This window comes from Bison bison, unplaced genomic scaffold (assembly GCF_000754665.1).
Source record: "Bison bison bison isolate TAMUID 2011002044 unplaced genomic scaffold, Bison_UMD1.0 scf7180017864238, whole genome shotgun sequence".
NCBI lineage: Eukaryota > Metazoa > Chordata > Mammalia > Artiodactyla > Bovidae > Bison > Bison bison.
The window spans coordinates 2,263,308-2,278,050 of NW_011494810.1; the positions used below are offsets into that span (position 1 = coordinate 2,263,308).

Below are 14,743 nucleotides of genomic sequence, written 5' to 3' on the forward strand. Positions count from 1 at the left end.
ACGACCCACACAACTGCACAAAATAACCCGAAGACCACCGTTGGAGGAGGAGCATTTTTGGAGCAGAGATTCTGAATCTACCCTGCTGTATTTGGGGACCTCAATCTTTCCTCTGGCACTTCAGGTGTCCTGTTTATTGTTAAACTAATCTTAACTGATCCCAGTCTCTTCCAACTTCTGCCCCAAATCTTCTGTAGTCAAATGCCTTGAAGGAGTAATTTACCTTTCAGGGTCCCTCATGTCCCTCTCTCATTGGCCCTGGGCTTCCCTCCAAATGGTTCCACCATCTCCCTTGGCTCCTCTCCCTCCTTGTCTGTTGCTTTTGATGACCATCAGTAATCTCTCCTCACACTGTGGGAACACTCCAGGGATTCTACTTCTCATCTTCCTCCCACCTCAGGAACATGGTCTTCCCTTCCCAAGTGATGACCGAGTGAGTCTCTGTAATGTAGCCTGACTACCCTCACTCCAGTCGTGTGATCTACTTCTGTCCATTTTAGTGAGACAGGATGAAGCACCCCTTGGGCTGAGGGAGGGAACAGGGGCCTTTTGCCTTGGGCTTCTCTCCCACCTGAGCTTCCCGTGGCCTCATCGTCCCCAGCCCTGCCCCAACTCCTTGCCAGCTTTTAACTAAGAAAAATGTCTTTTTTTGCCCCATTCCCTTCCCCCTCAGCCGCAGGTTTGGCCTGCCATACTTTTTTAAAGTTTGAATTAGTTGCTATCATTTAAAAATTAACCAATTAAAAAAAATTAACCAATTTCACTCAAGAATCCAGAATTCTAGTTTCTTTTGAAAAATCAGATCTGGCAACACTAGGCCCACATTCCTGCATGCTGACAACCAGCCGGAGCTGGTCTCAGCTGCTCCCTTTGTAGGGCTTGCACCCTGCTCTCTGCAGTTTTAACCCTCCTGATGGCCCTGGCCACCCACACCAGTGGCCTGGCTTCTAAACTGTATCTCTGCATGAGGCAGTCCAAAGGGAGGAACTTGCAGATCTCAGCATACAAAGGAGGGCAGGGCAGGGCAGGGCAAGCAGTAAGGCAGGGTGGAGAGTCCAGTTGGGAGCCATGTCCCAGCCTCTCTCCATCACTGTTTATTGCTGGTAGCATCCAGGCACGCTGTTTGTGTCCTGTCCTGGCTCAAGCCTGCCTTTGGGAGCCAGGTTGCTGCAAACATGTGGCTGGCTGGCCACTGCTTCAGGCCACTCCATGTCCTACTGGAGCTGGGCCTGGGCTTGAGTAGCAGCGTGGCCGATAGGCACAAGCTCCCTTACTGTCCAGCCACTTCAGCTGAATGTGCACCATGGGGTGGCGGCCTTGTCACAGTCCAGCAGGATGTTGAGCACAGTGCAGGGGGCCCCGCCCACAGACAGGGCTGTACGGGAATCCACACGGTACTTCACAGTGCTCAGGCCTCCCTCCCGGTCCACCTTGAACTGCTCCTGAGAAGCAAGTGGGGAAAAGGAAGTGGGGAGAAAACTCAGGGTTTTGTAGGTGCCAGCTGTCCACTGACCCCCATGATCTCGTCATCAGAGGTCCTATGATCCCCACAGAGGGGAAAGGGAAGCTCAGAGACAGGAAGTCTCCTGCCCATGGCTGCACATCCCCATCAGCAGGAGAGCAAGTGTTTTCTAGTTCAACTAATCTGGCGCCGAGAGAAGAGGCTATTTGAGAGATGTGGACTCCCGTGTCCCAGGTCTGCCTAGGATTCTGGCACCTTCGGTTGAGTCTTGTCCCCACCCCACCTGACACACATAGCCTAAATGGCCTCTGATGTCTTGGCTGACCCACAAGGCCCAGGGGCCATGGCAGCCACCAGAAGAAGGCCCTGTGCCCAAGCAGAATGCCCACAATGACCTGGGCCAAGCAGGGGAGGATGGGACCATGTGGGCACAATGAGAACTTGGTGAAAAGCTTGGGCCCGCTGGTTCCCTATATACCACACACCTACCCTGATCAAGGGACTGGCCAGCACCTGTCCACCCCGGATCAAGGGACCGGCCAGCACCTGTCCACCCTGATCAAGAGATCAGCCATCACCTGTTTTTGAGCCGCGATGCGCTTCTGGTCTCTCTTTCTCCAGGCTGGGTCGTGCAGGTGGCGGAATGTCTTGTACCCAGTTGTGATACCCGAAGGGCGGAAAAGCTAAGGAGGCCAAAGGAAGCTGGATCAGGCTGCCTCTCCTGGAGGTCCTCACCACTAGGTAACAGCCCACAGGCAGGGGCCTGTATTCCAATTCTTTAAGAGAGGTGTACTAGTCGGTGGCAGGGCTGGGATTGGAACCAGGGGTGCCATCTCCCAGCCCCAGGAACTTCATCTGAGGGCAGACAGGAACCTCAGGACTGCCATGATGGCCGAAGAAGTGGCGGGTTGAGGGGTGGGGGGAGCATTACCTGGAGCCCAGCTCCTTTGATGCGCCGGTAGAACTCGTCATCTTCTCGGCCCCAGCCCCAGAAGCGGTTGGACATCCCGTTGCACTGATGCAAAGACAGGCAGTGTCACTTGCCCCATCCTCCCAGGGATGCTCTTTGGTCTCCTACTTGGGGTCCCAAGTAGGGCCTTTCCTCCTCCTCCCCCAAAGCTATGAATGAACACTCAGATGCTTTTGGTTCTTACCACCTCTGTGGTACCAGTGGGGAACAGTCAGCATACCCCAGGTTCCTTTGCCTGTTCTAATGGGGCCTTGGATTTGTGTGAGACGAACAGTTTCTCAAAAATGTCTGACTGCTGGGAGGGGACCTCTAAGAGCTGATGATGGACACAGTGCCAGTTCCTGCTCTATTTCTGCCTGGTCCCCTACTCCCATTTCTCCTGAGGATCTCTCTGCCCTTGTCTCTTCCTCTGTATGGAAGAAAGAGACAGTGTCTGAAGTCAGATGGCAGACATTTATTTTTGCCATGATTTCAGGCTTCATTTACATTAAGCTGGCTTCAGCCACAGATTAAACAGAGGAGCAAGAGATGGGGGTCTAAGCCACACAGTTCTTCCCACCCCACCATCCCACTCCCACCCCTACCACAGTGACTGATTCATGGATTAGCCATGACTCAAGGCAGGCCAATCAAGAGCCAGCGTGGTGCAGCTGTGGGACTGCTGTCTGGGCTGCTGGAAAAGGGAGCTCCATTTTCCACTGGACTTGGGCCTAGACAGATGCAGGTTGCAGCTACAACCACTATGTTGCATCCCGAATGTCTGAAAGTAAATCCAGTCTAGAGAAGGCAGAGCTGAGAGATGGAAACTGAAATGATGTCCTGGTGATAACTGTCTGATAGGCTGAGCAGACTTTTCCATTTTGAGAAGCAAAGAACAGGGCTTCTGAAGCTAGTTCACATGAGGGGTTCTGCTACTGAGGCAGAAACCCTCCCTAACTGGATTGCTTGGTCCTGCTCCTCTCTCATGCCTCTAGCTAGCCCTGGGCTCCCCCGCTGGCCCTAGGAAGGATCTTCCATCTACTGGGCCCCAGAACTGCCACTCCTCTGGCCACAGCCCCCATCCAGGTAGGTGTTGCCTGGCTCTGAGCAGAGCAGGCATGCCAGGCCTCACCAGCTGGTAGTGCTGCTTGGAAAGCAGCAGGATGCCACCAACGTAGGTCTTGTAGTGGTAGAGCGGGTGGAGCTCTGGGGAGGCCACGTGGAAGGGCCCAGCCTCTGGGAAGCCATAGTCCAGCTCCTCATTGAGAGGGAGCAGGTCCACGTCGTGCATGGCAATGTAGTCTGTGCTGTTGCCGCTTTCCAGGAAGCCCGCGTTGATGAGTGCTGCCCGGTTGAACCTGTGCAGGGTGCCAAAGCTGGGCAGGGGGCAGCAAGCTTGCTCTCCCCCAGCCTCTATGTGAGAGCCCAGTACCCATGCTGCCCTCCAGCTCGATGCCAACTTCACTACAGGGCTGCCCAGCTGCTCCTCCACTCATCTAATGAATGTTTACCAAGCACCTACTATGTCCCAGAAACTGTTCAGAGCACGGGAGATACAGCAGTGAGAAATCAAAGCCCTGCCCTCAAGGAGCTGACATTCTAATAAGACAAAAAACCAAAAACAACTTGAGTAAACATGCAACAAGCCAGTGAGTGGTAACTGTTGAGAAGAATAGTAAAGCAATGTGAGAAGAATAAAACACACTGGCGGGGAAGGGCTGCCCCTTTAGATGAGGTGGTCAGGGAGAGCCAGCGTAACAGAGTGATATGTGAGCAGAAACCTGAAGGCCTGAGGGAATGAGCCCCGTGGAAATCATGGGAATGGGACTCCGAGCAGAGGGGGAAATGACCCCCAAGGCTGCAGGCTGGAGCAGTCAGCAGTGTGGTCAAGCAGAGTGAGTGAGGTTTTAGGGAATGAGGTCAGAGGGTGACAGGTCCCTGAAGGACATGGGCTTTGACCCTGCATGAGATGGCGAGCCACTGAAGGGCTAAGAGTGAAGGCATCATGTGCAGTGGCTCAGTGTTTACCAGGATCACTCTAGCTGGTATGATAAGAAGAGCCTGGAAGGTGAGGGGTGGAAGCAGGGAGACAGGTTAGGAGGCTGCTACAATAATTCAGGCATGAACTGATGATGCCTTAACTCAGGTAGCAGTGGGATGATAGGAGGGCAGATGCTAGACACACTTTGCTGGTGGACTAGACATGTTGTGTGAGAGAGCAGGAGTGTAGGACGACCCCAGCACCTTCTGGCCTGAGCAGCTGGGAGTGTGGAGTTTCCATCTCCTAAAATGAGGAAGAGGGCAGGTGGGAAATCAGGGATTCAGCTGTAGTCAAGTCAGGTCAGGAGAAAGTAGAGGTCAGGTCAGGAGGAAGGCAGAGAACACTGGGAGGATCGTGGACTAAAGGACCTGGCGGATTCTAAGAACTGCTGGAGTATGTTCCCCAGTGGGAGTGAGCTGGAGGAAAAGGAGGTGGGAGTGGGCTGTGCAATGCATGGATTGTGATCATGGAGGGGAGCAGTTATGGTGAGGGCAAGGATTTTAAGTTAATGCCAGATTTTGAACAACCTTAAAGCCTTGCCCTTGACCCTTCTCTTTCCCTAATCACTGCAACTAATCCACCAGCAAGCCCTGCCTGCCCTTCCTCCACATTGCTTCTCTCCACCGTGTCTGCCACGATGGCAACGAGGGCAACGCCTGCCCAACAGCTCTCTCAGTCCCCTTCTTGTCCTGGTATTGCCTAGTGCACAAATAGCAGCCACAGGGACCTTTGTAAAATGGAAACCAGATCCGGGGCCTCTCCAGTCCCAAACCCTCCCCGAAAGTTCCCACCACACCCAGTGAGAGGGGTCGAGCACCTCCCACCCTTCTGCTGCTGCCCCAGGTGGCCTTTCACAGGCCTGGGCTGCCTGGTACTGGACTGCTGCCGGGAAAGGGAGCAGGCAAGGGAGAGACCAGGGCAAGGTGAGGCCCAGGTGAGTGGCTGCAGCTTGGAGGTGGTCCCTACCTGAAATGATCCACCTGGTTGAGCACATAGATGTGGTGCTGGATCTTCTTCTTGCTCAGGAAGCGGTGCATGTGGGGCACAAAGACCAGGAGCTCCTCAAAGCGTTCTCGAAAGGGCACCAACACTGCCAGGCGGTGGGGGCCCCATGACTCATCTTCTTCCCAGTGCTCACGAGGTGGCTCTGGCGGGCAGGCCCGCATGGGGCCTGGGGTCTCCTGTCCTTGTCCCCTGGCTGTCCGGGCTACGTCCCCAGAGCAGCTGAGCTGCAGCCATAGCAGGGAGAGGAAGCCCAGTAAGAGACAGGCAACAAAGAGGTGGAAGACGGAACATTTCCGGGGGAGGCCACTGGGAATCAACCTGGACCTGGGACAAGAACAAGGAGCAGGTCAGAAGGGCAAGGTGAGCCAAGGTCCTGTAACACACCCTTCTCTGGCTTCCCATAAGTAAGGCACATGTGACTGGTCGGCCCCAAGCACTTGGGAATTAGTGCAGAAGCAACTTTAGTGCTTTTGTTTGTGCTGCTACCATGCATCAGAATCCTGCTTCCAGCTCTAGGTTCAGCCTGAGCCACCCCACCTCCAGGAGGCCCTCCAAACACTCGCAGGTCTTGCAGCTGCCCCACTTGCTTGATGCTCTCTTACTTTCTGTGCCTGAGTCCAGATCAGACCGGGAGCTGCTCGAGGGCAGGGAAGAGACTCCTTGTCCCTTGAACTTGCCCCTCCCCAAGACAACATCTCATGTCCAGAGCCAAAGGCAGAAACCCACCTTAGAGACCCCACGGACTGCCTTCTACCTGTTCCTCTGCAAATTCACCCTCATCAGAAAGCTTGGCTTCATCCTACTTCTGAGACCAGAAAGCTCCCCCAAAGAGGGAAGCTGTTTCACTGTTTCAGCTCCAGTGAAAAGACCACTGTTCACTCTGGGTAGATCAGGTCTGTCCCCAAACCAATGTGAAGCCCAAACCAACAAAGGCAGTTCACAGAATGCATCTCAAAGCTTCAGTCCAGGGCAGCTCATGTGACAAAAGATGAGAAACAGAAGAGGGAAAGAAAGCTGAGGGCTGGGAACAGCACCCAGGCACCTTTCAGAAGCTGGAAGAACAGCAGAGTATCTTACACTCTGGGGTAGTGCTGGGAAAAAAAAATAAATGGATGGAATTCATCTGGTTTCTTTGCCCCTCTCTCTGGAAGTTCCTGAGGGCAGTGAAGGAACTAAGGAATCCAAGAAAATCGCAGCTTCCTGTCTTCTGAAATAATCAGCAAAGCAATTTACTTTATAACCTCTTGAGAATTATCAATTAGCTACCACAGCATATAGATTCTACCTCCTAAGTACCCTTTGTTCTTCCCTCACACACTGCCTATCTTTTAGTTCAAGTCTCACCTGGTCCTTGCCCTGTTCAGACCCCTTCAAATCTCATGGATGATCTTCCTGTTTACAAGATAATGGGCAAACTCCGTGATCTGACAGTCAGACCCCTCTGTAACCTGGCCCCATCTCCAGTTGCTCCTGCCACTCACCCAGGGCTACACACTGAGCAGTTCAGTTTCTCCACTCGCCATATTCCTTCCTGCTCTAGCCCTCACAGAGTCTGCTGCTGCTGCCTAAAATGGCTTTCCTTATTTCATCTGCCTGGAAGCACCCCTTGATCCTCCAAGGCCAAACTCCAATGTCATGGCCAGCACTGTCACCCCTACGTCCACATACACAACAGACTGAAATACGTACTCCCTCCTTTGTGTTCCTGGAGTATCTGGTATTGCCCTCCTTGAAGCATTTAAGAGTTCTGAAATCACCTGTGTCCCTGCCTGTCTTCTTCACAGGTAATCAGATTCAGAGCTGTGTACTTAGCACAAGTCATACAGCAGAGGGCTTGCTAATTGAGTTACAGGAAGGGATCAAGCATTCAGGGCATGCTTGTCACACACTAAAGCCAGACCAACTCCTTTCTCTCTCCAGAGGCACAACTGCCAACTGGAAGCAACCCTGAGGCCAGGCCCAGGTCCCACACACAGCAGAGAGAGAGCGTGGCAAGACAACCTTGCAGGACTTCTGACTTACCCCCCAGTGTCATGTGGTGGGGGTTTCCGCTGGGGAGGAGCAGAGGCCAATCCTGCTATTGGCCTGGAAAGGCTGGAACCTCTATAGATTCTCCCTCTGGGCTCTTGCTGGGGGTGGGGTAGAGACCGGGGAGATGGACATGAGGAAATATCCCACCTTCGGGAGAAGAAGCAGTGACCATTATCCAGGGGTGTGGCATGGATTGGGCACTCCACGCACTTTCACCTTCTGTCCCCTTGGTCCAGCGTTCCCTTCCTACTAGGATCACATTCCCACTGACACTCTCTTCCTGTGCTGCTAGGGCCCAAATCACTGAACAACTGAATTCAGAGCTGAATCCCAATTCCTCAGGACAGTGAACACTGACAATTGCTCCTGGTGCCACCTGGTGGCAAACTCCAGATCTGCAGTCTCAGCAGCTACCAGGCCCAGGCCACCCTGTTTCTGGCGGTGAGGAGGCAGACCAGATGAGGTTTTGTCTCCTTCATCAGTATGTGTCCAAAGCTAATAAAAGGGTGATTCAAACCCAGACAGGCTGTTTCCAGAGCCAACACTCTTAATTGCTACCTCAGTATGCATGTGTTGCATGGATCTTTGTACCCCTGTGTCAAAAGCATGAAGTAATACCAGTAAAGTTTTGTGGAATATGGCTGTCTTTCTAAAATTCTTAGGAAGAAATTAGGAAATGGAAATTCTCCATAACCTTTCCTTTCTTTCCTCACACAAACCTTAGTGACACAGGTTTGAATACTCAGCTGCTCTGATTACAGCACCTCCAAACTGCAAAAGTAACTGGAAGATAATTGGCACCTTCTCTGTGCCAAGCATAGTGTCAAGACTTTTATATATGTGTGATCTCCTTTATATCTTCATATAGACCTGCAGAAGAGATATTATGATCCCTGTTTCAGAGATGGAAGAGCTGAGAAGGAAGATTAAGTTGGCTCTGGTCACATGGCTATTAAAGAGGATTCCAGTCCAGGCCTAAATCCACAGTCTAGGCTTTCTACTATATTCCTGTCTTCTTACTTCAACAGCAAGTCTGAAAAATTCCCAAAGATAAAGAGTTGTGCCTACTATATTCCAAAGTCTTTAGGCACCTTTGGGCAAACTTAACAGACATACAGGGGAAGAGGTGTCATTCACCAGGCTAGATCCACTACCGTGTGTTCTGAGAAGACCTGAGGGTACACCTCAAGACTGAAGTCCGGGCGTCCCTTCCAACCTTAATGGCCAAACAGCTCATCCCCATTCTGCTTTAGTGACAACCACTAAGGTCTGGGTCAAGCCCACACCTAACACATGGGGCAGGCCACATTCAAGTACAGCTGCACCGGAAATGAACTAATGTTAAGTCTGAGGAGAACTCAGTCCCAGCCAGGCAGTGGCCAGCAAGGCAGAGCACAGAGCTTCTGTCTGGTGTATTCTTCTGGGGGCTCAGCAAAGAATGGGGAAGCATAAGTGTAGGGTCTGAGACTGCAGGCATGTAATGGGGGGGGGGGGGGGGGGACCAGAGAAACGAAATACAGACCTTCTGAAACCAGGGACAGACAAGAGATCCACTGAGAAAGGTCAACGGACTCTAAGACCCGCATAAAAATTGAAGTCAGTGGAAAAACACAAAGACTCATAACGAGAGAGACTCGCACAGAGGGACAGAAACTCACAAAGGGAAATCAAAGGAGAAATACAGACCTGCTGAGTGACGGAGACTGGTAGAGCCAAAGACGCAAATAGAAACAGAAACCCAAATAGAGAGACCCCCAAGGAGAAACACAGACCCTCAGAGAGCCCCGTAGAGACGGAGTCACAACGGCCTCGGGCTCCTAGATTCCTCGCGGTGGCCCGGAAAGAACTTGCACCCGGGGAGGACGGGGACCGGGCCGGCCGCCGAGCTCACCTGCCGTCCTCCCAGGGCAGTTGCGCCGCTTTCCTCCGGGAGGGGAACATCGTTGGGGGAGGCGGCGGCACATGGGTACAGAGCTCCCAAGCCGGGCCAGCCCGGCCTCCCTGGCCTACGCGGCGCCTCCGCCTCCCGCCCCGCCTAAGCCCGTCCGCCCCGCCCCTTGGTCCGTTGGTTCCGTTGCTCCGTCTACGCCGTCTGCTCCCCGAAGCTGTGGTGTCAAAGGTTCCGCGTCCGAAGGAAGACGTGAACGCGCAACCGCCTGAACTGGTAACTTCCTTCCGGGGACCGCTGTAGGTCTCGAGAGGTTGAGGCCCCGGAGAACACTCAAGTCAACGGGCTGGGACTGAATTTAAACTCCAGATTTCCAAGCCAGCGCTCTGGGATAATCTGCATCTTCCTCCTCTTCCCAGGGGAAGACGGGGAGCGCGTCTGAGTAGTCCTGCCGTCACCGCAAGTGCATTCTTTGTCCGCAACAAGCTTGGACGTGGGCAGGGCCAAGCTCAAGGCTGTCTTAAGTTCAGCCTACTACCCCAAGTAGTAGTTTGGAGACTGGTATTAAAGACAGATTGGCTGGATTTGAAACCTGACTCTCCTAGTTTGGTTGTGTTTTAGGGCAAGACAATCTGCTTATGTTTCCTCACCTGAGTATATAAATGGTTCCTAATATATATGGTTGCTGTGAGGATTAAAGGAGAAATGCACACACTTGGTACAGTGATGGACACAATCATCAGTGCTATATAAATAACAGCTGTCATCCAGGGGAGGAGTATTTCTGGAGCTGAGTTGAGAACTGAAGAAGGGAGTAAAATTGACTTCCCATATTGGCCTTTCAACAGTGGGAATTTAGCCCCTGCCTGGGCCAGCTTTCCACCTAGGAAATGAGAATGGGAAAGTTACTAGACTTGATCTCCTCTGTTCTTCCAGGCAAACTTTAAGATTTCTAATAAATAGCTAATAACATCCACTGAGTTCTTACCATGTGCCAGTCATTTTTCCAAATTCTTTACTACTGCTATCTCTGTCTTTATGTGTATTGTACATATGCCATCTTTAACGAGTGAACTAAGGCACGAAGAGGTAGTTCAAAATATAAGCCCAGGTAGTTTGGTTGCACAGTCTATGATCTCAACTACTGGTTTGAGAGGACTTCACTATGTGTAGGAAATTAATCACTCCCAGCAACCCCCTTTCTCCCTTTAACCCAGCATACAAACCCACTGGTCCCTTCCTGCTGAGCTCTCCCAGGTCACCGTACCTTATACTAAAACCTTGACAAATCCAGCCTTGATTTAGCTGATGACAAAGGCAAGGGTGACCCCTGCAGAGACCAGTCAGGTAAGGCCAATGATGGAAACTGGGAGATGGGACTGGCCTGGAAAGCACAAGCTCACCTTAAGGAGACTCTTCAATCCAGCCAATTGTTGTCATCTCAGAATGAAGCCCCTCTAGTATCAGATCTACCTCAAGAAATCAGATTTCATGTAAAATTCCAAATTAATAATGTTTTAAATAATTTTATTTTTTTATCATGTTGGGCCTTCATTGTTGCTTGACCTTTTATCTGGTTGCTGTAATAAGCAGGAGCTACTCTCTTGCTGTGTTGTGCAGGTTTCTCATTGCAGTGGCCTCTCTTGTTCTGAGCACAGGCTCTAGGGCACTCGGGCTTCAGTACTTGGGGCTCCCAGGCCCTAGAGTACAGGCTCAATATTTGTGGCACGTGGGCTTAGTTGCTCGTTGGCAAGTGGAATCTTCCCAGATCAGGGATTGAACCCATGTTGCTTGTATTGACAGGCAAATTCTTCACCAATGAGCCACAGGGAAGCCCCTTAACTAAACTGTGATATCCAGTCATGTTGATAATTAGTACCCTTAATATGATGGGATGAGAATGACACTTTCTGTGCTCTTTCAAAAACCCAGGACCCCAGTCTAATCATGTGAAAAACATCAGAGCAATTGCAATTCAGAGAAATTCTACAAAATTCCTGACCAATATTCCTGAAAACTGTGAAGTCAATAAACAAGGAAAATCTGAAAAATGGTCACAGCCAAGAAGGGCCCAAGGAGAAAGACAACTAAATGTAATAATGATATCTCCTACATGAGCTCTCCGAACAAAAAAGACACAAGGTAACAGCTAAGGAAATCTGCATAAAGCAGGGACTATCCCTATTGGTTCACCCTGGAGAAGGAAATGGCAACCCACTCCAGTATTCTTGCCTGGGAAATCCCCGGCAGCGGGGCTCAGGGTCCTTCATATATGACTGAAACGACTGAGCACAGCCCTACTGGTTAATTCATTTTAACAAATATACCATACTACTGAATAATGTTAGTAATGAAGTTAACTATCGTCACAGTTTTCTGTCATTTAAAGCTGTTCTTGTTTTCTCCCTAAATGTGGAGGTCTATGTGGCAGTGTGTGTTCAGACTAGTCTCCTAGCAGTTCAAGTAGTCCCCAGACTTGCCTTCCCACTGTCTCATTACATAGATTGTTGTCATTTAGTCGCTAAATCATGTCTGATTCTGCAAACCCATGGACTGTATCCTGCCAGGGATTTCCCAGGCAGGAAGTGGGTGCCGTTTCCTTCTCCAGGGGATTTGCCTGGCCAAGGGAGTGAACTCAGGTCTCCCTCATTGGCAGGATTCTTTATGACTGAGCCACGAGGAAATTAACCTCCCTTGTATTTATTTTCATAGGATTCTAATACTCAAAACTCTGTTGAACACTTGGCAATGTCCAAATCTCTTACCTGGGATTCAACTTTCTAATACTAACCAACTTTCCTTTCCAGCTTTCTCATTGCCCCCTCAACTCTAGCTGAAACAATGCTCGTCTATCTCCACACCAGCTGTTTGCCTCTGTTCCCTTCAATCACCCCTGTCCCCCTTCTTTTATCAGAATCCTTCCTCTCCTTCAAAGTCCTTGTTGAGATTCCGTGCTGTTGGTTAAGCCCATCAGTACCTTCCTCTTGCCCCCAGCCCAGGGCTTCCTGTTCTTCCACACGTGTTGCAGTCCTCTGATCAGTACATACTACCTTCACTAACTAGGCACTTTTTTGAAGCACCAGAACAATTCTGTCTTTGGAATTTGCTTTGGAAAGGTTGGTGAGATGGCAAATGCACAGAAGAAATGGTATGGATTTTAGCACCAACTGCACAACTTACTTGTCGCATGATTTTGGGCAAGACCACCACCCACTGCCACTAGAAGATTGGAGAGGATGAAAGGAATGAAGTCCACAGGTGGGTACTCGTCTTAAAATGTTAAGTGCTTTGCCCACTGGAAAAGCTTGACATTCCCTCAAGCACCCTACAGGGCTATGCCCACTGGCAGAAGAGTAACTTTACACTGGACAAGAAGTCAATTTTTTTTTTTTTATTGGGAAACCAATGTAACAAACCTAGACTTATTGAAAATGAAATCAGTAACTAAGACTCTGCAGGCCCCATCCCCAACCAGCACCAAGGCCTCTGCTTGGCCTGACCCCAGTTTCTTCAGTCCCCAAAAGAACAACCACGTGAAGAACCTGGGGTCAACCTCAGGGCTACTTTCCCACATTGCAACTCCCTATACCCCACCCTCAATTGACACAAACCCTGGATCAGCAGGCTGGGTCTAGGCCCAAGGAGGGAATAGTGAGGTTTCCTGGGTGGCAGGGAATCACAGCTATGCCCCAACCTGGTCAAAGTTCCAAGTTAGCAAAGGAAGACACAAGGAAGACTGGCTTGCCCACCCGCTCCCCTCCCCCCAGTCACCCCAGATAACAGGCTCACATCCCTGATCAGTAACACTGTGATTCTGAGGTGTCAGTAGGGCTCCCGGTGGCTTCACCAGATTACTGCAAAGGGCCCAGGGGACGGGGCAGGCATTTACCCAACCACCTGCTCACATTAGCCAGCCAAGCTGCTGCCCTCGGCTTGGGCTGTGGCCCCTCTCCCCTCCAAATACCCATGGCTGGAAACCAGTCCTCCTGCCAGAGAGAAGTCAGTCCAGGAGGTCCTTTCTTCCCCAGCCAGGGAGGAAGGCTGGGCTGGGAAGCCTGGGATGGCTACACCAGCTTCTTGGCTTCAAAGAAACTCTTGAGGTGTCTCATCTGCCAGACACCGATGGCTACAAGGATGAGGGTCTGCAGGATGGACCACCACAGCACCCTTTGGTTGGTGCTCTCGCTGGTCTGCCGGAAGCGTTCCTCTCGCCACTGTGGGAAGGGAAAACAAAAGAGAAGCCTGAGTTGGCTGAGCCTCATCTGGGGCCACTAGAACCACTGGGTTCCCTCTCCAGAGGATGCCCCAGGACCAACTAACTTTGCCCAGGTTCCAAGTGTCTGAAAAAAACCACCCCGCCTGGGAATGAATTGTCTTCATCCTCACCAGCCATATGCCCCTGGGTAACCCACTCATTTCTCCCAGGTCCATTGGCTCATCTGTCAGGTAAAGCCCTCACCTGGTCCTCCCGTGATGCCTGGAGGAGTGGTAAAGTGACTGTGGCATTACTCTATCAGACAGACCTGTCCTGGGACACTCAGAAATGGATTTGCTTGAGCCCTCTGCCTGGGTCTCCCAAACTGCTCCTTGCATACTGTGTGCACAGGTTGCAAACTGGTGGTCCAGGGGCTGAATTGAGCCCACACATGTATTTTATAGGCTCACACAATGTTTAGACAACATTTAAAACTCAGAATTTTTTACGTAAAAAAAAAACAAAAACCTGGACCCCTAAGTATCTCTTAAAACCCTGGGTGAGCAATTCTGCAATGCTGTCTTCAGCTGACAACAGCAGCTGTTCCCGTTTAGATAGGTTGCTATTCTACCAGTCCTTACGGTCACAGATCCATTCGTGGTACAGGCCTGGCTCTGGGACACAAGTGAGTTTGAAACCCCTAATCCTGGGGGCACTGAGAACCATGGAAAGAACACCCAAGGTGTTGGTATCAATTCCTGCTCTGTCACTCTGTGTGGCTCCTAATAAGACAACGACAGCCTCTTAAGAGACTGTCTTCTCAATTACAAAGTAGAGTTAGTAACACCCATCCCACGTTTTAGGCTGGCAGTGCAGCACAGACACAGAAGTCCCTTGGATTTATAATGAATCTGATGTGCAACTCCTGGCTAAGCCAGTGGGCAGCCTCTGGGAAGAGGCCCACTGCTCCTGCCCAGCCACTCACCCGCTGGTAGTTCTGCTCTTTCTGGATCTGCTCCACTTGCTCGACCAGCTGTCGCACTCGTAGCTGCAGCTCACTCAACTTGTCTTTGGCAGCAATTTCTGCATAGTCGTTGGCATGTTCACCTACCTGGATGTCCAGGTGAACTCTCTGGAGACAGACAAGATAAGGAAGGTTGGGAGAATCAGGT

The 14,743-nt window shown here is 51.1% G+C and overlaps 2 protein-coding genes across 2 annotated transcripts in view; both read right to left on the minus strand.

The window, feature by feature from the left end:
• Positions 1 to 763: 763 nt before the first annotated feature.
• On the minus strand, positions 764 to 9,548 carry B4GALT7 (xylosylprotein beta 1,4-galactosyltransferase, polypeptide 7). Its single transcript, XM_010846524.1, has 6 exons — positions 9,380 to 9,548; positions 5,419 to 5,781; positions 3,544 to 3,769; positions 2,394 to 2,477; positions 2,041 to 2,145; positions 764 to 1,442 (listed from the first exon to the last, which is right to left on the minus strand). The coding sequence occupies exons 1-6, from the start codon at positions 9,427 to 9,429 to the stop codon at positions 1,287 to 1,289; spliced, it is 984 nt and encodes a 327-aa protein (XP_010844826.1). The 5' UTR covers positions 9,430 to 9,548; the 3' UTR covers positions 764 to 1,286.
• Positions 9,549 to 12,752: 3,204 nt separating this feature from the next.
• The window catches only part of TMED9 (transmembrane emp24 protein transport domain containing 9), a 4,093-nt gene continuing 2,102 nt past the window's right edge, over positions 12,753 to 14,743 (minus strand). Inside the window, exons 4-5 of the mRNA XM_010846525.1 lie at positions 14,557 to 14,703; positions 12,753 to 13,590 (exon numbers count right to left, since the gene is read on the minus strand). Of these exons, the coding sequence (XP_010844827.1) occupies positions 13,441 to 13,590; positions 14,557 to 14,703 (297 nt within the window). The 3' untranslated portion in view covers positions 12,753 to 13,440. The remainder of the gene's footprint in view (positions 13,591 to 14,556; positions 14,704 to 14,743) is intronic.

Coding starts and splice junctions, on each gene's coding strand:
- B4GALT7 (XM_010846524.1), bottom strand. CDS start 9,429: ATGTTCCCCTCCCGGAGGAAAGCGGCGCAACTGCCCTGGGAGGACGGC. Junction 3,770..5,418: donor AACCAGGTGGATCATTTCAG/GTAGGGACCACC, acceptor CACCCTGCACAG/GTTCAACCGGGCAGCACTCA. Junction 2,146..2,393: donor TCAAAGGAGCTGGGCTCCAG/GTAATGCTCCCC, acceptor TGGCCTCCTTAG/CTTTTCCGCCCTTCGGGTAT.